Source organism: Scomber japonicus, chromosome 21 (genome assembly GCF_027409825.1).
Source record: "Scomber japonicus isolate fScoJap1 chromosome 21, fScoJap1.pri, whole genome shotgun sequence".
In the NCBI taxonomy this organism is placed as follows: Eukaryota; Metazoa; Chordata; class Actinopteri; order Scombriformes; family Scombridae; genus Scomber; species Scomber japonicus.
Genome location: NC_070598.1, coordinates 431,916 through 454,190, shown reverse-complemented (window position 1 = coordinate 454,190; position 22,275 = coordinate 431,916). Strand labels below are relative to the sequence as shown.

The 22,275-nt window shown below is 47.8% G+C and overlaps 2 protein-coding genes across 2 annotated transcripts; one reads left to right on the top strand and one right to left on the bottom strand.

The window, feature by feature from the left end:
• The first annotated feature begins 4,580 nt into the window (after positions 1-4,580).
• On the top strand, positions 4,581-15,980 carry chodl (chondrolectin). The gene is made up of 8 exons (XM_053342764.1): positions 4,581-4,653; positions 10,641-10,816; positions 11,544-11,722; positions 12,507-12,754; positions 12,884-12,934; positions 14,102-14,158; positions 14,805-14,901; positions 15,941-15,980. The coding sequence occupies exons 1-8, from the start codon at positions 4,581-4,583 to the stop codon at positions 15,957-15,959; spliced, it is 900 nt and encodes a 299-aa protein (XP_053198739.1). The 3' UTR covers positions 15,960-15,980.
• A 2,082-nt stretch (positions 15,981-18,062) lies between these two features.
• On the bottom strand, positions 18,063-22,275 carry LOC128382110 (zinc finger protein 678-like). The gene is made up of 4 exons (XM_053342095.1): positions 22,148-22,275; positions 21,207-21,442; positions 19,825-20,193; positions 18,063-19,738 (listed from the first exon to the last, which is right to left on the bottom strand). The coding sequence occupies exons 2-4, from the start codon at positions 21,439-21,441 to the stop codon at positions 18,330-18,332; spliced, it is 2,013 nt and encodes a 670-aa protein (XP_053198070.1). The 5' UTR covers position 21,442; positions 22,148-22,275; the 3' UTR covers positions 18,063-18,329.

The following is a 22,275-nucleotide window of genomic DNA, read 5'->3' as shown; positions in this document are numbered from 1 at the left end:
CTCATAGCCTCAGAGCCTCATAGCCTCATAGCCTCGGAGCCTCATAGCCTCATAGCCTCGGAGCCTCAGAGCCTCAGAGCCTCATAGCCTCATAGCCTCAGAGCCTCAGAGCCTCATAGCCTCAGAGCCTCATAGCCTCATAGCCTCAGAGCCTCAGAGCCTCAGAGCCTCATAGCCTCATAGCCTCGGAGCCTCAGAGCCTCAGAACCTCAGAGCCTCATAGCCTCATAGCCTCGGAGCCTCAGAGCCTCAGAGCCTCATAGCCTCGGAGCCTCAGAGCCTCAGAGCCTAATAGCCTCGGAGCCTCAGAGCCTCATAGCCTCATAGCCTCGGAGCCTCAGAGCCTCAGAACCTCAGAGCCTCATAGCCTCATAGCCTCGGAGCCTCAGAGCCTCATAGCCTCGGAGCCTCAGAGCCTCATAGCCTCGGAACCTCAGAGCCTCATAGCCTCCGAACCTCAGAGCCTCATAGCCTCGGAGCCTCATAGCCTCATAGCCTCATAGCCTCATAGCCTCATAGCCTCAGAGCCTCGGAGCCTCGGAGCCTCAGAGCCTCATAGCCTCGGAGCCTCAGAGCCTCAGAGCCTCATAGCCTCGGAGCCTCAGAGCCTCATAGCCTCATAGCCTCGGAGCCTCAGAGCCTCAGAACCTCAGAGCCTCATAGCCTCATAGGCTCGGAGCCTCAGAGCCTCAGAGCCTCAGAGCCTCATAGCCTCATAGCCTCATAGCCTCAGAGCCTCATAGCCTCATAGCCTCAGAGCCTCAGAGCCTCATAGCCTCATAGCCTCAGAGCCTCATAGCCTCATAGCCTCAGAGCCTCATAGCCTCAGAGCCTCATAGCCTCATAGCCTCATAGCCTCATAGCCTCATAGCCTCGGAGCCTCATAGCCTCATAGCCTCGGAGCCTCAGAGCCTCAGAGCCTCATAGCCTCATAGCCTCATAGCCTCAGAGCCTCAGAGCCTCAGAGCCTCATAGCCTCGGAGCCTCAGAGCCTCAGAGCCTAATAGCCTCGGAGCCTCAGAGCCTCATAGCCTCATAGCCTCGGAGCCTCAGAGCCTCAGAACCTCAGAGCCTCATAGCCTCATAGCCTCGGAGCCTCAGAGCCTCATAGCCTCGGAGCCTCAGAGCCTCATAGCCTCGGAACCTCAGAGCCTCATAGCCTCCGAACCTCAGAGCCTCATAGCCTCGGAGCCTCATAGCCTCATAGCCTCATAGCCTCAGAGCCTCATAGCCTCATAGCCTCGGAGCCTCGGAGCCTCATAGCCTCAGAGCCTCATAGCCTCATAGCCTCAGAGCCTCATAGCCTCGGAACCTCAGAGCCTCATAGCCTCATAGCCTCAGAGCCTCGGAGCCTCAGAGCCTCATAGCCTCGGAGCCTCAGAGCCTCAGAGCCTCATAGCCTCGGAGCCTCAGAGCCTCAGAGCCTCATAGCCTCATAGCCTCGGAGCCTCAGAGCCTCAGAACCTCAGAGCCTCATAGCCTCATAGGCTCGGAGCCTCAGAGCCTCAGAGCCTCAGAGCCTCATAGCCTCATAGCCTCGGAGCCTCAGAGCCTCAGAACCTCAGAGCCTCATAGCCTCATAGCCTCGGAGCCTCAGAGCCTCACAGTCTCAGAGCCTCGGAGCCTCGCAGCCTCGGAGCCTCAGAGCCTCAGAGCCTCGGAGCCTCGGAGCCTCGCAGCCTCATAGCCTCGGAGCCTCAGAGCCTCAGAGCCTCATAGCCTCATAGCCTCATAGCCTCGGAGCCTCATAGCCTCGGAGCCTCAGAGCCTCAGAACCTCAGAGCCTCATAGCCTCATAGCCTCGGAGCCTCGGAGCCTCAGAGCCTCAGAACCTCTGAGCCTCATAGCCTCAGAGCCTCATAGCCTCATAGCCTCAGAGCCTCATAGCCTCATAGCCTCAGAGCCTCATAGCCTCATAGCCTCATAGCCTCAGAGCCTCATAGCCTCAGAGCCTCATAGCCTCATAGCCTCGGAGCCTCATAGCCTCATAGCCTCGGAGCCTCATAGCCTCATAGCCTCATAGCCTCGGAGCCTCAGAGCCTCATAGCCTCATAGCCTCGGAGCCTCAGAGCCTCAGAACCTCAGAGCCTCATAGCCTCATAGCCTCGGAGCCTCAGAGCCTCATAGCCTCATAGCCTCAGAGCCTCATAGCCTCGGAACCTCAGAGCCTCATAGCCTCGGAGCCTCAGAGCCTCATAGCCTCATAGCCTCAGAGCCTCATAGCCTCCGAACCTCAGAGCCTCATAGCCTCAGAGCCTCATAGCCTCGGAGCCTCATAGCCTCATAGCCTCAGAGCCTCATAGCCTCATAGTCTCAGAGCCTCATAGCCTCGGAGCCTCAGAGCCTCAGAGCCTCATAGCCTCGGAGCCTCATAGCCTCAGAGCCTCATAGCCTCATAGCCTCAGAGCCTCATAGCCTCATAGCCTCAGAGCCTCATAGCCTCATAGCCTCGGAGCCTCATAGCCTCAGAGCCTCATAGCCTCATAGCCTCAGAGCCTCATAGCCTCATAGCCTCAGAGCCTCATAGCCTCATAGCCTCGGAGCCTCAGAGCCTCAGAGCCTCATAGCCTCGGAGCCTCATAGCCTCAGAGCCTCATAGCCTCATAGCCTCAGAGCCTCATAGCCTCATAGCCTCAGAGCCTCATAGCCTCGGAACCTCAGAGCCTCATAGCCTCATAGCCTCAGAGCCTCGGAGCCTCAGAGCCTCATAGCCTCGGAGCCTCAGAGCCTCGGAGCCTCAGAGCCTCATAGCCTCGGAGCCTCAGAGCCTCAGAGCCTCAGAGCCTCATAGCCTCGGAGCCTCAGAGCCTCGGAGCCTCAGAGCCTCATAGCCTCGGAGCCTCAGAGCCTCAGAGCCTCAGAGCCTCATAGCCTCGGAGCCTCAGAGCCTCAGAGCCTCATAGCCTCAGAGCCTCATAGCCTCGGAGCCTCAGAGCCTCAGAGCCTCATAGCCTCGGAGCCTCATAGCCTCAGAGCCTCATAGCCTCATAGCCTCAGAGCCTCATAGCCTCGGAACCACAGAGCCTCATAGCCTCATAGCCTCAGAGCCTCGGAGCCTCGGAGCCTCATAGCCTCGGAGCCTCGGAGCCTCATAGCCTCGGAGCCTCGGAGCCTCGGAGCCTCGGAGCCTCGGAGCTTCATAGCCTCGGAGCCTCATAGCCTCGGAGCCTCGGAGCCTCATAGCCTCGGAGCCACGGAGCCTCATAGCCTCGTAGCCTCGGAGCCTCGTAGCCTCGGAGCCTCATAGCCTCGGAGCCTCGGAGCCTCGGAGCCTCGGAGCTTCATAGCCTCGGAGCCTCATAGCCTCGGAGCCTCGGAGCCTCATAGCCTCGGAGCCACGGAGCCTCATAGCCTCGGAGCCTCGGAGCCTCGTAGCCTCGGAGCCTCATAGCCTCGGAGCCTCATAGCCTCGGAGCCTCGGAGCTGAACACCTGTGGCACTAATTAAATGACTTTTAGTGCAGCTGTTGGATGTTTCAGTAAATAACAGAAAACATTATGGCTGTTCTCATGTCAGATAACATCAGATCATGATCTAAAGAAAACATGAATGAACTGATGATGATGATGATGATGATGCGTGGTCAGCTGTTTGGTTTCTGCAAGCTGGTAACTCTTCTGTCCACAGGCAACGAAAAACCTTGACCTCAATTACTGTGTGTGTGTGTATGTGTGTTCATGTGTGTGTGTTTCGTGTGTGTGTGTGTGTGTGTGTGTGTGTGTGTGTGTGTGTGTGTGTGTGAGTGTGTGTGTGTGTGTTAGCCTAGTTTAGCTCACTAATGTAAAATGTGTTTACAGAGTTTTTATGGTGTGTAATCAAACTTCAGCTTCTTGTGTTCAGAGATGATTCATGTGAGGGTGAGGGTGAGGGGGAGGGGGGGGGGAGGGTGAGGGGGAGGGGGGGTGAGGGTGGGGGGGGGATTCACACCTCCATGAGGATGAATAAAGAGAAGACACAAACTGATCATCATCATAACTGCACAGAGCAACGTGTGAGAGATTCACTTATTGATCAGCTGCTGGGAACCAACCAGCTGTCAGGGTAAGTGAATTAAAGAGTGTGTGTGTGAGTGTGTGTGTGTGTGTGTGTGTGTGTGTGTGTGTGTGTGTGTGTGTCTCTGTGTGTGTGTGTGTGTGTGTGTGTGTCTGTGTGTGAGTGTGTCTGTGTGTGTCTCTGTGTGTGTGTCTCTCACTGTGTGTGTGTGTGTGTGTGTGTCTCTCTGTGTGAGTGTGTGTGTGTGTGTGTGAGAGTGTGTGTCTCTCTGTGTGAGTGTGTGTGTGTGTGTGTGTGTGTGTGTGTGAGTGTGTCTCTGTGTGTGTGTGAGTGGCCCCCCAGGGCTTAATGAAAGAGGAGGGTACATCTGGGGCTGTGAGGAGGGGAGAGGGGGGGGAGGGGACGAGCAGGGGGGGGAGCGAGGGGGGTGTGTGTGGGGGGGGGGGCTTTCATCGTGTGCAGGCTGGAGCGCTGCAGAAACAGGAAGTGAGCTGAGGAGGAAAGATGGGAGCGAGCAGCAGATCATCTTCACTCTGAAACAACTTCAATAAAAAGCTCGGACCACGATGACATGTCCTCCGGTGCTGATGCTGTGGGTTCTGGGCGTTGTCATGGCGACGGCGGCGGTCACCAGGGGAGACGGAGCGCGGGTGGTGAGCGGTGAGTTCATTTTAACCCAAACTTTGGTTCATCAGAGATTAACATGGGAGTCAGTTTAAAGACAGTCAGCTGATACTTTAAACTTTACTTTAATGATATATAAAGTATTTTAAAGGTTTTAAAGGTTTTGAGGATGAATTAAAGCATTTTCATCCTTTTATAAATAACTGACACATCTTACTGTCTTTATAAAACATGAATCATTGTGTTTGACTTTCAAGCTTTTTCTTAAACCTCCATTAAAATCTGTTCATGTTATAATTAAAGAGGATTCTCATCTGAACGGAAACTGATCCGGTCCTTGAACGCATCATTCACCGCTTTATTAAATATTGTGTTAATTAGAGATTTAAAACTCATTTAGAGGTTTTCTGTGTGTGTGATTTTTATATTGAAGGATAAATGAGAAGCTTCCTGATTGAACATGTTTTAGTGATAAACTGAATTATTAATATTTAAAGGACTTTAATGTGTTAAATGTTCTTTAACTGGTTTTCTTACTAACAGCATTCAGTAGATGAAGCTTTGTGTCTTTAGTAGATTTTAAAGTTTAGAAAGGTTTAACATATAATCCTGAGTTATGATGTATTTCAGGTATAAATGTATGAAAGATGAAAGCGTGGTGTAATCTTTGAGTTTTTTGATGTGAAGGTTTTTTGTGTCGCGTTGTGTTAAAGTAGAGATCAGATATATATGAAGCTCTTTAGAAGCTTTAACAGTAAAGTGATGATGCTGCAGGAGAGAATCCAGCTAATCACTTAAAGTAGAGCTGAGTGTGTGTGTGTGTGTGTGTGTGTTACTGTGTGTGTGTGTGTGTGTGTGTGTGTGTGTGTGTGTGTGTGTGTGTGTGTGTGTGTTTAAAGATCCCCAGTGAATAGCTGCAGTGATTAATACACCGTCTGGTTAAAACAGCATCACACACACACACACACACACACACACACACACACAGACACACACACACACACACACACACACACACACACACACACACACACACACACACACACACACACACACACACAGACACACACACACACACACACACACACACACACACACACACACACTCAGCTGTGTTTTTCTTGTATTGTTTGTTTCACTGCTCTCTGTTCTTATTTATTAAACACTAAAACTAAATGTAACAGAAGTAAAAGTACTGCAGTATTATAGTGATGTAGTATGCAGTATTATAGTAAAAGTACTGCAGTATTATAGTGATGTAGTATGCAGTATTATAGTAAAAGTACTGCAGTATTATAGTGATGTAGTATGCAGTATTACAGTAAAAGTACTGCAGTATTATAGTGATGTAGTATGCAGTATTACAGTAAAAGTACTGCAGTATTATAGTGATGTAGTATGCAGTATTACAGTAAAAGTACTGCAGTATTATAGTGATGTAGTATGCAGTATTACAGTAAAAGTACTGCAGTATTATAGTGATGTAGTATGCAGTATTATAGTAAAAGTACTGCAGTATTATAGTGATGTAGTATGCAGTATTACAGTAAAAGTACTGCAGTATTATAGTGATGTAGTATGCAGTATTACAGTAAAAGTACTGCAGTATTATAGTGATGTAGTATGCAGTATTACAGTAAAAGTACTGCAGTATTATAGTGATGTAGTATGCAGTATTACAGTAAAAGTACTGCAGTATTATAGTGATGTAGTACTGCAGTATTACAGTAAAAGTACTGCAGTATTATAGTGATGTAGTATGCAGTATTACAGTAAAAGTACTGCAGTATTATAGTGATGTAGTATGCAGTATTACAGTAAAAGTACTGCAGTATTATAGTGATGTAGTATGCAGTATTACAGTAAAAGTACTGCAGTATTATAGTGATGTAGTATGCAGTATTACAGTAAAAGTACTGCAGTATTATAGTGATGTAGTATGCAGTATTACAGTAAAAGTACTGCAGTATTATAGTGATGTAGTACTGCAGTATTACAGTAAAAGTACTGCAGTATTATAGTGATGTAGTATGCAGTATTACAGTAAAAGTACTGCAGTATTATAATGATGTAGTATGAAGTATTACAGTAAAAGTACTGCAGTATTATAGTGATGTAGTACTGCAGTATTGCAGTAAAAGTACTGCAGTATTATAGTGATGTAATATGCAGTATTACAGTAAAAGTACTGCAGTATTATGAGTGATGTAGTATGCAGTATTACAGTAAAAGTACTGCAGTATTATAGTGATGTAGTACTGCAGTATTGCAGTAAAAGTACTGCAGTATTATAGTGATGTAATATGCAGTATTACAGTAAAAGTACTGCAGTATTATAGTGATGTAGTATGCAGTATTACAGTAAAAGTACTGCAGTATTATAGTGATGTAGTATGCAGTATTACAGTAAAAGTACTGCAGTATTATAGTGATGTAGTATGCAGTATTACAGTAAAAGTACTGCAGTATTATAGTGATGTAGTATGCAGTATTACAGTAAAAGTACTGCAGTATTATAGTGATGTAGTATGCAGTATTACAGTAAAAGTACTGCAGTATTATAGTGATGTAGTATGCAGTATTACAGTAAAAGTACTGCAGTATTATAGTGATGTAGTATGCAGTATTACAGTAAAAGTACTGCAGTATTATAGTGATGTAGTATGCAGTATTACAGTAAAAGTACTGCAGTATTATAGTGATGTAGTATGCAGTATTACAGTAAAAGTACTGCAGTATTATAGTGATGTAGTATGCAGTATTACAGTAAAAGTACTGCAGTATTATAGTGATGTAGTATGCAGTATTACAGTAAAAGTACTGCAGTATTATAGTGATGTAGTATGCAGTATTACAGTAAAAGTACTGCAGTATTATAGTGATGTAGTATGCAGTATTACAGTAAAAGTACTGCAGTATTATAGTGATGTAGTATGCAGTATTACAGTAAAAGTACTGCAGTATTATAGTGATGTAGTATGCAGTATTACAGTAAAAGTACTGCAGTATTATAGTGATGTAGTATGCAGTATTACAGTAAAAGTACTGCAGTATTATAGTGATGTATTACAGTAAAGGGAGGGGGCGTGGGGGGGGGGGGGTGAGTGGGGGAGGGGCACAGCGTTTAAACCTGATGTCATTATTTAATCAATGATCGACGAAATCTTAAATACCTCGACGGTGTTTTAGCTTCTTTGTAGGTCTCACCAAGAAAATACCACAGCCTGTATCTATAGCAACCATAGCACGACCTGTATCTATAGCAACCGTAGCACAACCTGTATCTATAGCAACCATAGCACGACCTGTATCTATAGCAACCATAGCACGACCTGTATCTATAGCAACCGTAGCACAACCTGTATCTATAGCAACCATAGCACAACCTGTATCTATAGCAACCGTAGCACAACCTGTATCTATAGCAACCATAGCACGACCTGTATCTATAGCAACCGTAGCACAACCTGTATCTATAGCAACCATAGCACAACCTGTATCTATAGCAACCGTAGCACAACCTGTATCTATAGCAACCGTAGCACAACCTGTATCTATAGCAACCATAGCACAGCCTGTATCTATAGCAACCATACCACAACCTGTATCTATAGCAACCATAACACAACCTGTATCTATAGCAACCATAGCACGACCTGTATCTATAGCAACCATAGCACGACCTGTATCTATAGCAACCATAGAACACCCTGTATCTATAGCAACCATAGCACGACCTGTATCTATAGCAACCATAGCACGACCTGTATCTATAGCAACCATAGCACGACCTGTATCTATAGCAACCATAGAACACCCTGTATCTATAGCAACCATAGCACGACCTGTATCTATAGCAACCATAGAACACCCTGTATCTATAGCAACCATAGCACAACCTGTATCTATAGCAACCATAGAACAACCTGTATCTATAGCAACCATAGAACAAACTGTATCTATAGCAACCATAGCACGACCTGTATCTATAGCAACCATAGCACGACCTGTATCTATAGCAACCATAGCACGACCTGTATCTATAGCAACCGTAGCACAACCTGTATCTATAGCAACCATAGCACAACCTGTATCTATAGCAACCGTAGCACAACCTGTATCTATAGCAACCATAGCACGACCTGTATCTATAGCAACCGTAGCACAACCTGTATCTATAGCAACCATAGCACAACCTGTATCTATAGCAACCGTAGCACAACCTGTATCTATAGCAACCGTAGCACAACCTGTATCTATAGCAACCATAGCACAGCCTGTATCTATAGCAACCATACCACAACCTGTATCTATAGCAACCATAGAACAACCTGTATCTATAGCAACCATAGCACGACCTGTATCTATAGCAACCATAGAACACCCTGTATCTATAGCAACCATAGCACGACCTGTATCTATAGCAACCATAGCACGACCTGTATCTATAGCAACCATAGCACGACCTGTATCTATAGCAACCATAGAACACCCTGTATCTATAGCAACCATAGCACGACCTGTATCTATAGCAACCATAGAACACCCTGTATCTATAGCAACCATAGCACAACCTGTATCTATAGCAACCATAGAACAACCTGTATCTATAGCAACCATAGAACAAACTGTATCTATAGCAACCATAGCACGACCTGTATCTATAGCAACCATAACACAACCTGTATCTATAGCAACCATAACACAACCTGTATCTATAGCAACCATAGCACGACCTGTATCTATAGCAACCATAGCACAACCTGTATCTATAGCAACCATAGAGCAACCTGTATCTATAGCAACCATAACACAACCTGTATCTATAGCAACCATAACACAACCTGTATCTATAGCAACCATAGAGCAACCTGTATCTATAGCAACCATAACACAACCTGTATCTATAGCAACCATAACACAACCTGTATCCATAGCAACCATAACACAACCTGTATCTATAGCAACCATAGCACGACCTGTATCTATAGCAACCATAGCACAACCTGTATCTATAGCAACCATAGAACAACCTGTATCTATAGCAACCATAGAACAACCTGTATCTATAGCAACCATAGCACAACCTGTATCTATAGCAACCATAGCATAACCTGTATCTATAGCAACCATAGCACGACCTGTATCTATAGCAACCATAGAACAACCTGTATCTATAGCAACCATAACACAACCTGTATCTATAGCAACCATAGAACAACCTGTATCTATAGCAACCATAACACAACCTGTATCTATAGCAACCATAACACAACCTGTATCCATAGCAACCATAACACAACCTGTATCTATAGCAACCATAGCACAACCCGTATCTATAGCAACCACAGAACGACCTGTATCTATAGCAACCATAACACGACCTGTATCTATAGCAACCATAGCACAACCTGTATCTATAGCAACCATAGCACGACCTGTATCTATAGCAACCATAACACAACCTGTATCTATAGCAACCATCACACAACCTGTATCTATAGCAACCATAGCACAACCTGTATCCACAGCAACCATAGAACAACCTGTATCTATAGCAACCATAGCACGACCTGTATCCATAGCAACCATAGCACTACCTGTATCTATAGCAACCATAGCACGACCTGTATCCATAGCAACCATAGCACTACCTGTATCCATAGCAACCATAGAACGACCTGTATCTATAGCAACCACAACACAACCTGTATCTATAGCAACCACAGCACAACCTGTATCTATAGCAACCACAGAACAACCTGTATCTATAGCAACCATAGCACAAACTGTATCTATAGCAACCATAACACAACCTGTATCTATAGCAACCATAGAACAACCTGTATCTATAGCAACCATAGAACAACCTGTATCTATAGCAACCATAACACAACCTGTATCTATAGCAACCATAACACAACCTGTATCTATAGCAACCATAGAACAACCTGTATCCATAGCAACCATAGCACCACCTGTATCTATAGCAACCATAGAACAACCTGTATCTTCTCTCTCAGGTCAGACCGTGTGCTCCGGCGGTCCCGAGCAGCCTTGCTATAAAATCGCGTATTTCCACGACATGTCGAGCCGCGTGGCGTTCCAGGAGGCGCGGCAGGCCTGCGAGATGGACCGAGGCTCGCTGCTCAGCATCGAGAGTCCAGAGGAGCAGAGACACATAGAGAACCTGCTGCAGGTGAGACCGACCACGCCTCCTCTTCTCCTCCTCCTCCTCCTCCTCTTCCTCCTCATCTTCATCTCCTCCTCCTCCTCTTCATCTCGTCCTCCTCTTCCGTCCCTCATCTTCATCTCCTTCTCCTCCTCTTCCCTCCCTCATATTCATCTCCTCCTCATCTTCATCTCCTCCTCCTCCTCTTCCTCTCCTCCTCTTCCGTCCCTCATCTTCATCTCCTTCTCCTCCTCTTCCCTCCCTCATCTTCATCTCCTCCTACTCCTCTTCCTCTCCTCCTCTTCCGTCCCTCATCTTCCTCCTCCTCCTCCTCCTCCTCCTCTTCCCTCCCTCATCTTCATCTCCTCCTCCTCTTCATCTCCTCGTCCTCATCTTAATCTCCTCCTCTTTGTCCTCCTCTTCATCTCCTCCTCCTCCTCTACCCTCCTCCTCCTCATCCACTCCTCCTCCTCTTCATCTCCTCCTCCTCTTCATCTTCTCGTCCTCATCTTTATCTCCTTCTCCTCCTCCTCCTCTTCCTCTCCTTCTCCTCCTCTTCCCTCCTTCCTCTTCATCTCCTCCTCCTCCTCTTCCCTCCCTCCTCTTCATCTCCTCCTCCTCCTCTTGATCTCCTCCTCTTTGTCCTCCTCTTCATCTCCTCCTCCTCCTCTACCCTCCTCCTCCTCATCTCCTCCTCCTCCTCTTCATCTCCTCCTCTTCCCTCCCTCCCTCATCTCCTCCTCCTCGTCTCCAGGAGCTGCGTTCAGGAGCAGTGGGAGGTGCAGGAGGAGGAGGAGGGATAGCAGACGGTGATTTCTGGATCGGTCTGACTCGAGCAGACGGAGCCGATCAGAATCTTCCCGAACTCGGCAGCAGCTTCACTTCCTGTCCACAACTTTACCACTGGACCGATGGAAGCCCGGCGGCCTTCAGGTGATGATGATGATGATGATGATGATGATGATGGTGGTGATGGTGATGATGGTGATGATGGTGATGGTGATGATGGTGATGATGATGATGATGGTGGTGATGGTGATGATGATGATGATGGTGATGATGGTGATGGTGATGATGGTGATGATGATGATGATGGTGGTGATGATGGTGGTGGTGATGATGATGATGATGATGATGATGGTGATGGTGATGATGGTGATGATGATGATGGTGATGATGATGGTGATGATGGTGATGATGATGATGGTGATGATGATGATGATGATGATGATGGTGATGATGATGATGATGATGGTGATGATGATGATGGTGATGATGATGGTGATGATGATGATGATGGTGATGATGGTGATGGTGGTGGTGATGGTGATGATGATGATGATGGTGATGATGATGATGGTGATGATGATGGTGATGATGGTGATGATGATGATGGTGATGATGATGATGATGGTGATGATGATGGTGATGATGGTGATGATGATGGTGATGATGATGGTGATGATGGTGATAATGATGATGATGATGATGATGATGATGGTGATGATGATGGTGATGATGGTGATGATGATGGTGATGATGATGGTGATGATGATGATGATGGTGATGATGATGATGATGATGATGATGATGATGATGATGATGGTGATGATGGTGATGATGATGATGGTGATGATGATAGTGATGATGATGTGATGATGATGGTGATGATGATGATGGTGATGATGATGATGATGATGAAGATGTTATCATACAGGAACTGGTACTTTGACGAGCCGTCCTGCGGAGGCGAGGCCTGCGTCGTGATGTATCACCAGCCGACTGCACTTCCTGGTCTGGGCGGGGCTTATCTCCACCAATGGAACGACGACCGCTGCAACATGAAGCACAACTTCATCTGCAAATACAAACCAGGTACCAGCCAATCAGCTTCTCTCACCAGGTACCATCAGCCAATCAGCTTCTCTCACCAGGTACCATCAGCCAATCAGCTTCTCTCACCAGGTACCATCAGCCAATCAGCTTCTCTCACCAGGTACCATCAGCCAATCAGCTTCTCTCACCAGGTACCATCAGCCAATCAGCTTCTCTCACCAGGTACCAGCCAATCAGCTTGTTGATTCTTTCTTTCAGAGAACCAATCAGTGACGGCGGAGGGCAACACACCTGCAGGGCCGGGAACAGGTGAGCAGGAACTTCCTTATAAGGTCATAAAGTTAGAGAGAGACCAGGACCTGCTGAGGGTCTGACACGGAGGTCTGTGTGACCCTCCGAGGACCCGGGGCTGGTTCAGGATCAGTAACTGACTGTTTATAAACTGAGTTATTTAAAGTCTGTAAAGTAGAATAAATAATAAATATGTGTTCTGAGTTTGACATACCACAGAAAAGTGTGTTGTTAACCTAACCAGCCAAATATATGAAATTAGGCTTCAAAGTTGTGTAAAAATCAGCCTCTTTCTCTGCTCCCAAACGCTGTGGGCGTGGCCTCCGAGTCCGCTGAAGCCCCGCCCCCTATCAAGTGTCACCTGTCAATCAAAGTCACCACCTCTACCAGAAACATGGACGCTACGTCTAAGAGTTTTCAGCTGCTAACTCAGCTGCTAGCATGGCGGCTAACTCGGCGGTTTACTCAGCTGCTAGCTCGGTGGCTAACTCAGCTAACTGGCTAACTGTAGACTGTAGTACAGGGGTCGGGAACCCTTTTTTTCCGAAGAGCCACATAAAGAAAAGTCTGGATATTTAACTTAGTTACTTTTATTCAACAGTTTTTGGTGGGTGTTGAACTGGCGTTTAATATCGCATCTTTTCATTAACGTTACATAAACAGTCTCAGCTCATCCGTCCACTCAGGCTGAACCTAGTCGACTTTCTCTTCGTCTTTTTTCCTTTTCGACATTTTTCTTAACTGCAGCGAGCGCACACATCAACGTTAACGAGTATTCCTGTTGACAGAAATGGAGGGAAAGCTATGATTTTGTTTGACATTGTCATGGCAACGAGCCACGGCTGTAACGATATTGTGCAGGCGGTGGTTACGGAGCCAAATGAGGTGGAAAGTGAAGTTAAATGTCTCAGATAGACGTATTTGGCATGAAGCCGGGTCATTTTAATATAACTGTTGTTTTATCTTTCCTCTACGCTCATCCTTTTATTTGCAACTCATTTCATCCGAGAGCCCCGGCCGTGCAGCAGGGCGGGTTTATGCTAATCCTAGCTCCACAATTCAAATCTAAATGGTTGAAATGTTTTTTAACCTTTTTTAGAAATACATTTATGACCTATTTAATGTGTTTAGAAGAAAATGTCTGAATTCACTTTATCTTTAAACGTGTTTGTGTGTTTTGTGCAGAAGCCAAAACTGAGGCTGAGCTGGTTCCTCCTCAGGTCGTCATGGCCGGAGCTTCAGGTACACACACACACCTGTGACCTCTGACCTCTGTCACCTGCAGCTGGCTTCCTGTTAGTCACTGTGTGTGTGTGTCTCTGTGTGTGTGTGTGTGTGTGTGTGTGTGTGTGTCTCTGTGTGTGTGGTGTGTGTCTCTGTGTGTGTGTGTGTGTGTGGTGTCTCTGTGTGTGTGTGTGTGTCTCTGTGTGTCTCTGTGTGTGTGTGTGTGTGTCTCTGTGTGTGTGTGTGTGTGTGTCTGTGTGTGTGTGTCTCTGTGTGTGTGTGTGTGTGTGTGTCTCTGTGTGTGTGTGTGTGTGTGTCTGTGTGTGTGTGTCTCTGTGTGTGTGTGTGTGTCTCTGTGTGTGTGTGTGTGTGTCTCTGTGTGTGTGTTTGTGTGTGTCTGTGTGTGTCTCTGTGTGTGTGTGTGTGTGTGTGTCTCTGTGTGTGTGTGTGTGTGTGTGTGTGTCTCTGTGTGTCTGTGTGTGTCTGTGTGTGTGTGTGTGTCTCTGTGTGTGTGTCTCTGTGTGTGTGTGTGTGTGTGTGTGTGTCTCTGTGTGTCTGTGTGTGTCTGTGTGTGTGTGTGTCTCTCTGTGTGTGTGTGTGTGTGTGTGTGTGTGTGTGTGTGTGTCTCTCTGTGTGTGTGTGTGTGTGTGTGTGTGTGTTTCAGGCATGCTGCTGGTTTACGTCATCATTCCCACGATCCCGCTGCTGCTGCTCATCCTGGTGGCTTCTGGGACATGTTGTTTCCAGATGATCAGCAGAAGGTAAGAACTACGACTCCCAGCAGCCCCTCCTCCTGCCTGTTACTACTGCTGATGGTGCAGATGTGTGTGTGTGTGTGTGTGTGTGTGTGTGTGTGTGTGTGTGCTTACTCAGTGATTATGACGGGTCAAACACTCACACGTCTTGTTAACAAGAACTGATTTACAGCAGCTCCTGGCTCAGTGCCTCAGAGTGTGTGTGTGTGTGTGTGTGTGAGTGTGTGTGTGTGTGTGTGTCTGTGTGTGTGAGTGTGTGTCTGTGTGTGTGAGTGTGTGTCTGTGTGTGTGTGTGTAGTGTGTGTGTAGTGATCACTGTGAGAGCCAATTTGAGTTTTAAGTGAAGACAGTTTGGTTTTTTTACTTTTGATGGTTAGTGGACAGGAAACACATTAAACCAATGAGAGTCCTCACTAAGATAGATATCCAAAGGAGTGTGTGTGTGTGTGTGTGTGTGTGTGTGTGTGTGTGTGTGTGAGAGTGTGTGTGTGTGTGTGTGTGTGTGAGTCGATACCTGGCATCAGTTCAGGTGTTTCTAGCAGCAATCTGCTGAATGTGATGTTTCTAACTGACTCATTAAATGTGTGACGATGATCAGAGTTGAACGTTCGTTAGTTCAAAAGTATTTTCAGAATAAAATTCATTGATTAAAAAGTTAAAGTGGTTTTAATGAAACAAAGAGTGGAGCTGCTACAGGAAGTCAGAGGATGGACTTACATGGGGGGTTTTATTTTGAAAATGTTCCAGATTTTTATTGTGTCTGTGACTTCCTGTCCAGCAGCCCAGTGCAGCCAGAACAGTAGATTTCAAAATAAAAGACTCACGATTGATAAAAGAAAGGATTTAACTTCAAAGTCTCTCTGACAGCAGAAACATTAAAGTCATCTACACTGATACTGATACTGCAGTAACTACAGACAGCAGTGTGTGTGTGTGTGTGGGGGGGGGGGGATGGGGGGGTGTAAATGGTGCAAACAGCTGTTTAACGTTAGGTGTCAGTGAGTTTGGAGGCGGAGCTTAAACGCGTCTCTGATGTGATTTTTAGACGTACGTCTCATCTCTGACGATGATGTCATCACCTCCCGCAGTGACCCGCGCAGTAAGACCCCCGCCGGCCAATCAAACCTCTGGATCTCCAGGGCGCCAAAAGCCGACAGCATGGAGGTGTGATGACATCACAGCATGGTGCCAGCGAGGGATGACATCACAGCATGGCGCCAGCGAGGGATGACATCACTCCGAAGTTCAGCCAATCACCATCGAGCAGCGTGTTGAGCCTGTTTGTTCATTTACTGCAAAACCATCAGAGTACTGCAGAAAGTACTACATACTGCAGTATCAGTACTGCATACTGTAGTATCAGTACTGCAGAAAGTACTACATACTACTACATACTGTAGTACTGGTACTACATACTGCAGAAAGTACTACATACTGTAGTAGTACTACATACTGTAGTATTAGTACTGCATACTGTAGTACCAGTACTACAGTATGCAGTACTAATACTACATACTGTAGTACTGGTACTACAGTATGTAGTATTAGTACTACAGTATGTAGTACTAATACTACATACTGTAGTAGTACTACATACTGTAGTATTAGTACTGCATACTGTAGTACCAGTACTACAGTATGCAGTACTAATACTACATACTGTAGTACTGGTACTACAGTATGTAGTATTAGTACTACAGTATGTAGTACTAATACTACATACTGTAGTATCAGTATCATTCCTCTGACCTGTTTTCCTTCCTTCTGCCCCCCCCCTCCTCCTCCCCCCCTCTCCCTTTGATGTCTAACTGGGTTGAATATTTGGGGATTAAGTGAGTTTATTAATCTGTTTCTCTGATTTGAAGACAAACGAGATTAAAACCTGTCAGAAAAACTAATTTCACTTCAAAGAGTAAAAACATCTGGAGAGCTTCGGATTTATTTTAATAGTTTTTCTTCATTTGATGATTTAATGAAGTTATTAATGAAGTTTGAGCTCAGAGATCAATCAGCTGATCGATGGCTCTGTTCCTGTGTCTGCATGTTCATCAATAAACTAGTTCAACCATCAGCTGACTCCTTTACTGTCTCTACTAGAGGAGAGGAGAGGAGGAGGAGGAGAGGAGGAGAGGAGAGGAGAGGAGGAGAGGAGAGGAGAGGAGAGGAGAGGAGAGGAGGAAGAGGAGGAGGGAGAGAGGAGAGGAGAGGAGAAGAGAGGAAGGAGAGGAGAGGAGAGGAGAGAGAGGAAGGAGAGGAGGAGAGGAGAGGAGAGAAGGAGAGGAGAGAAGGAGAGGAGGAGGAGAGGAGAGAAGGAGAGGAGAGAGAGGAAGAGAGGAGAGGAGTGGAGAGAAGGAGAGAGGAGGAGAGGAGAGGAGAGGAGGAGAGGAGAGGAGAGAAGGAGAGGAGAAGAGAGGAAGGAGAGGAGAGGAGAGGAGGAGGAGAGGAAGGAGAGGAGAAGAGAGGAAGGAGAGGAGAGGAGAGGAGAGGAGGAGAGGAGAGGAGAGGAGGAGAGGGAGAGGAGGAGAGGAGGAGGAGAGGAGAGGAGAGAAGGAGAGGAGAGAGAGGAAGAGAGGAGAGGAGGAGTGGAGAGAAGGAGAGAGGAGGAGAGGAGAGGAGAGAGGAAGAGAGAAGAGAGGAGGAAAGATGAGGAGGAGAGAGGAGGAGGAGAGGAGAGGAGGAGGTAGAGAAGGAGAGGAGAGAAGGAGGAGAGGAGGAGTGGAGAGAAGGAGAGAAGGAGGAGAGGAGAAGGAGAGGAGGTAGAGAAGGAGAGGAGAGAAGGAGAGAAGGAGGAGAGGAGAGAAGGAGGAGAGGAGAGAAGGAGAGGAGGAGAGAAGGAGAGAGGAGAGAAGGAGAGGAGAGGAGGAGCGAAGGAGAGAGGAGAGAAGGAGAGGAGAGGAGAGAAGGAGAGGAGAGAAGGAGGAGAGGAGAGGAGGAGAGAAGGAGAGGAGAGGACGAGAGGAGAGGAGAGAAGGAGAGAAGGAGAAGAGAGAAGGAGAGAAGGAGGACGAGGAGAGGAGGTAGAGAAGGAGAGGAGGAGGAGGACGAGGAGAGAAGGAGGAGAGGAGGAGAGAAGGAGAGGAGAGGAGGAGAGAAGGAGGAGGACGAGGAGAGGAGGAGGTAGAGAAGGAGTGAAGGAGGAGAGGAGACGCAGGATGTTTATATTTTTGTATTTTATTGATCGGTAGTCACATGATCTTCAGAATAAATTAGTCTCTTGTGATGTCACAGGTCACGTGACTGCTGTTACCGTGGGAACTACAGCTCCCATGCTACTTTGTTGCCATGGCGCCGAGCGTCTCGTCTGTCAGGTGGAAAATAATCAGCTGATGACATCATCAACCTACAGACTGATGAGCCAATCGGCAGCAGAGCGTCCTGTCAGCTGACCCGTCGCATCAGACGGTGATGTCACAAACTGAGCGCGCTCAGTTCAGTCAGGTGGCGTCCGCCTCGTTGCCCGCGGCGATCTCGATCGCCTCGGCCACGTCGTCCACGGCGACAACGGTCTCTTCCTGTTTGTAGGCGGGCGCCGTGACGTCGTCCTCGTCAAACAGGATGGGCGGGACTTCCTCCGAGGGGGGCGGGGCCACGCCGTGCATGCGCTTCCTGTGCTGCTGCAGGTTGCCGTGGCGATTGAAGCGCGCGGTGCAGAGCTCGCAGGGGAACGGCCGCTCGCCCGTGTGGATGATGACGTGGCGAGCGAGCTGCGAGCGGCACTTCTTGTCTTTGCCGCAGATGTGACAGACGAAGCTCTGCGGCGGCCGCGCTCCGTTGCTATGGACGACCTCGCGGTGACGCTTCAGGTGGCTGAGGCGCCGGAAGCTGCGGCTGCAGAAGTCGCAGGCGTGCGGCCGCGCCTCGCTGTGGATCAACGCGTGGCTCGCCAGCAGAGAGCGGAACCTGAAGGTCTTACTGCAGACGGGACACGGGAACGTCTTCTCCGCCGCCGAGCCGGCCCGGCGTGCGGCGGCGTGCTGCGACTCTCGGACCTTGAGGTGGACGCGTGCGTGATGCTGCTTCAGGCAGGCGGCGCGCTGGAAGCTGCGCAGACACAGACCGCAGCGGTGCGGTTTGTCGCCCGTGTGGATGCGCGAGTGAGCGGCGAGCAGCGCCTCCGACTTCAGACGCTTCCCGCAGACGCCGCAGGAGAACGCGGCGTCGGCCGGCGGGTCCTCGGCGCCGTCGGCCCGGTTGGCGTGGACCAGGATCTTGTGGCGTTTCAGTTGGTACTGCCGGCCGAACTTGCGTCCGCAGATGTCGCAGAGGTGCGGCCGCTCGCCCGTGTGAGTCTGGAAGTGGACGGCGAGCTGCGAGCGGCAGCGGAACTCTTTGCCGCAGAGGTCGCACAGCAGCGAGCCGGACCGCTGCGGCTCGCCGCCGCCGTCCACGTGCACGCTCTTGGTGTGGTGCTCCAGGTCGTTGGTCCTCATGTAGGCTTTGGGGCAGAGCGGGCAGCGGTACGGTTTCACCCCCGAGTGGATGACCTCGTGCGTCTTCAGGCGGGATCGGCAGCTGAAGGTTTTCCCGCAGACGGCGCAGAGCCACGCCGTCTCCTGCCGCTGCTTCTCCAGCCTCGGCACGCCGCCCGGGTGCAGCCGGGTCAGGTGATGCTGCAGGTTGTCACGGCGATTGAAGCGCAGCTCGCACAGGTGGCAGGCGTACGGCTTCTTCCCCGTGTGGATGAACGAGTGGCGAGCCAGACTCGACTTGTTCTTCATCACTTTTCCGCACACGTCACACATGGTGCTGTCCGGCTCCAGCTTCACCACATGAAGAGATGCATTCTGGGACTCTGAGTCCAGCTCCACGCCGTCCGGCGCCGACGGAGACGGGTGGGGAACGTCTGAGGAGGCAGAGACACGACATCATGACATCACTCTCATATTTATGCTCATGTTGCTTTAAATGTAATCATGGTTGTGGACTCACCTGCCTCAGGTGGAGTCCAGGTTGGATCACCTGTGTCCTCCTCCACCACCTCCTCCTCCTGCTCCTCCTGCTCCACCTCCTCCTCCTCCTGCTGGTCAGGTGATGCTTTGCGTTGCCGTTGGTTACGGACGGGTCTGCCGGTCGAGGAGCCTCCTGCCGAGCGCCTCCTGCCGGGAGGACGTCCCCTCTGGATCCTGGACCTGGTGTGTGGGGGTCTGGGGTTCTGTGTGTTCTGGTGTTTGGCGGGTTGGATGGTTCTGGTTCTGGTGCGGGGGGGCATGCGGGGGGGCGTGCAGTGCTGCAGCAGAGCGCCGCCGTCACGTCCGTCCGGTCTGACGGTGAAACACTGCAGCAGCATCTCAGACGAGCCTGAAGAACAACAAGCTTCATCACTTCATCCTACAGCGGTAACCATGGCAACCACGTCTTCTTTTACTTATTAAACACTTTATAGAGTTTATTGTTTTTAAGGAACCAAATGAACCTGCTAACATGTTATTTAACGTAGTGATCATCAGGGCTGGAGATGAAAGCCTTCTGGAAGTATTTTATTTATCTCATTGTTATTTATTCATGTTCTGCAATATATTTGTTAGTTTGTTAATTTCATAAATAAAAGTTTATTTTTTAGTTAAATTGAGACTTGTGTAACATTGTTATCATGGAAATGGAGAAAAAGTAAAATCAGCTCCAAACATCCTTAATAACCTCTACTCACCTTTACTCTAACCCTAACCCAACTACAACCTTTCACAATAAAAGCATCATGAAGGAAGTTAATAATATATAAACACATTAACTCTGTAAACTGATATTAAATATAATCTGACACTAATTATTTAAAACTAATGATCACTTATTTCTTCTTTTGATTTATTATAAAATATTGTTTAATGAACTTTTGATGAAGACGTGAAAGAAGATGCTTTTATTTTGTAGAGGAATCATTAAAATGTGGACTGAGTTGGTTCTGAATTATAAACTGTGACCATTAATCCATCAATGATTCTGATTATTGATTATTAGACTTTAACATTCTCCTTAGTAGTTTAACATTAACCCTTTATTGGGCAAATTATTATATTTAGTAACTTCTGTAAATATCCCAAAATATCATTCCTTCCTTCCTTCCCTTCCTCTATTCCTTTCTCCCTCCCTTGTTCCTTCTTTCCTCCGTCCTTCCTTTCCTTCCTCCTGCCTTCTTTCTTCCCTTCCTCTTTTCCTTTCTCCCTCCCTCATTCCTTATTTCCTCCGTCCTTCCTTCCTTTCCTTCCTCCCTCCTTCCTTTCCTTCCTTTCTTCCATCCTTCCTTCCATCCTTTCAATGAGTGTCCTATAAAGGACTGCCGCCCCCTGCTGGCAGAAACACGTCACTGCACCAACCTGAGTGTCTCCAGCTCAGATCCACCTGAACCGCTGCGTCCCTCCTCTCTGCCGACTCGCTCTGACAGCCCACCTCCTTCTGCTCCTTCTGCTCCTTCTGCTCCTCCTCTGGACTCTCCCACTGACAGCCCACCTCCCTCTTCCTCACCTCCTCCTCCTCCTCCTCCCCATCATTTCTCAGCAGGAACACACACAGCTGTTCTCCTGCAGGAGGCTCCAGCAGTCCCGCCGACATCCTGCAGAGAGGAGGAGAGAGGAGGAGAGAGGAGCAGAGGAGAGAGGAGCAGAGAGGAGGAGAGGAGGAGAGGAGGAGAGAGGAGGAGAGGAGAGAGGAGGAGAGAGAGGAGGAGAGAGGAGGACAGAGGAGGACAGAGGAGATAGAGGAGGAGAGAGGAGAGAGAGGAAGAAAGAGGAGCAGAGAGGAGAGAGGAGGAGAGAGGAGAGGAGAGAGGAGAGGAGCAGAGAGGAGGAGAGAGGAGGAGAGGAGAGAGGAGGAGAGAGGAGAGGAGAGAGGAGAGAGGAGTAGAGATTAACAGGAAGCACACATCACTCATAATACTGCAGTACTTTTACTGTAATACTGCATACTACATCACTATAATACTGCAGTACTTTTACTGTAATACTGCATACTACATCACTATAATACTGCAGTACTTTTACTGTAATACTGCATACTACATCACTATAATACTGCAGTACTTTTACTGTAATACTGCATACTACATCACTATAATACTGCAGTACTTTTACTGTAATACTGCATACTACATCACTATAATACTGCAGTACTTTTACTGTAATACTGCATACTACATCACTATAATACTGAATTAGAGGTAATATTAGCATGGTAGCACAGTGCTAACGTTAGCTCGGTGCTACCATGCTAACATGCTAACCCTCCAAAATAAGCCTCCAGATAATAAAGAGTGGTTTACCTGCTTCCGGTGAGTCAGGCTGGGTCCGCGTGACCGTGAGAGGACAGTTATTATAATTATTATAATTATTATTAATGTTCAGCAAACATTAAACAAACTGACTCAACTTTACACAACAACATCTAAAA

What these genes read in the sequence shown, in the direction of transcription:
- LOC128382110 (XM_053342095.1), bottom strand. Translation starts at nt 21,441, where the DNA reads ATGTCGGCGGGACTGCTGGAGCCTCCTGCAGGAGAACAGCTGTGTGTG. An exon ending in TCTGAGCTGGAGACACTCAG is followed by an intron (nt 20,194 to 21,206) that starts GTTGGTGCAGTG and finishes GTTGTTCTTCAG; the next exon opens with GCTCGTCTGAGATGCTGCTG. An exon ending in CTGGACTCCACCTGAGGCAG is followed by an intron (nt 19,739 to 19,824) that starts GTGAGTCCACAA and finishes CTGCCTCCTCAG; the next exon opens with ACGTTCCCCACCCGTCTCCG.
- chodl (XM_053342764.1), top strand. Translation starts at nt 4,581, where the DNA reads ATGCTGTGGGTTCTGGGCGTTGTCATGGCGACGGCGGCGGTCACCAGG. An exon ending in CGGAGCGCGGGTGGTGAGCG is followed by an intron (nt 4,654 to 10,640) that starts GTGAGTTCATTT and finishes CTTCTCTCTCAG; the next exon opens with GTCAGACCGTGTGCTCCGGC. An exon ending in ACCTGCAGGGCCGGGAACAG is followed by an intron (nt 12,935 to 14,101) that starts GTGAGCAGGAAC and finishes TGTTTTGTGCAG; the next exon opens with AAGCCAAAACTGAGGCTGAG.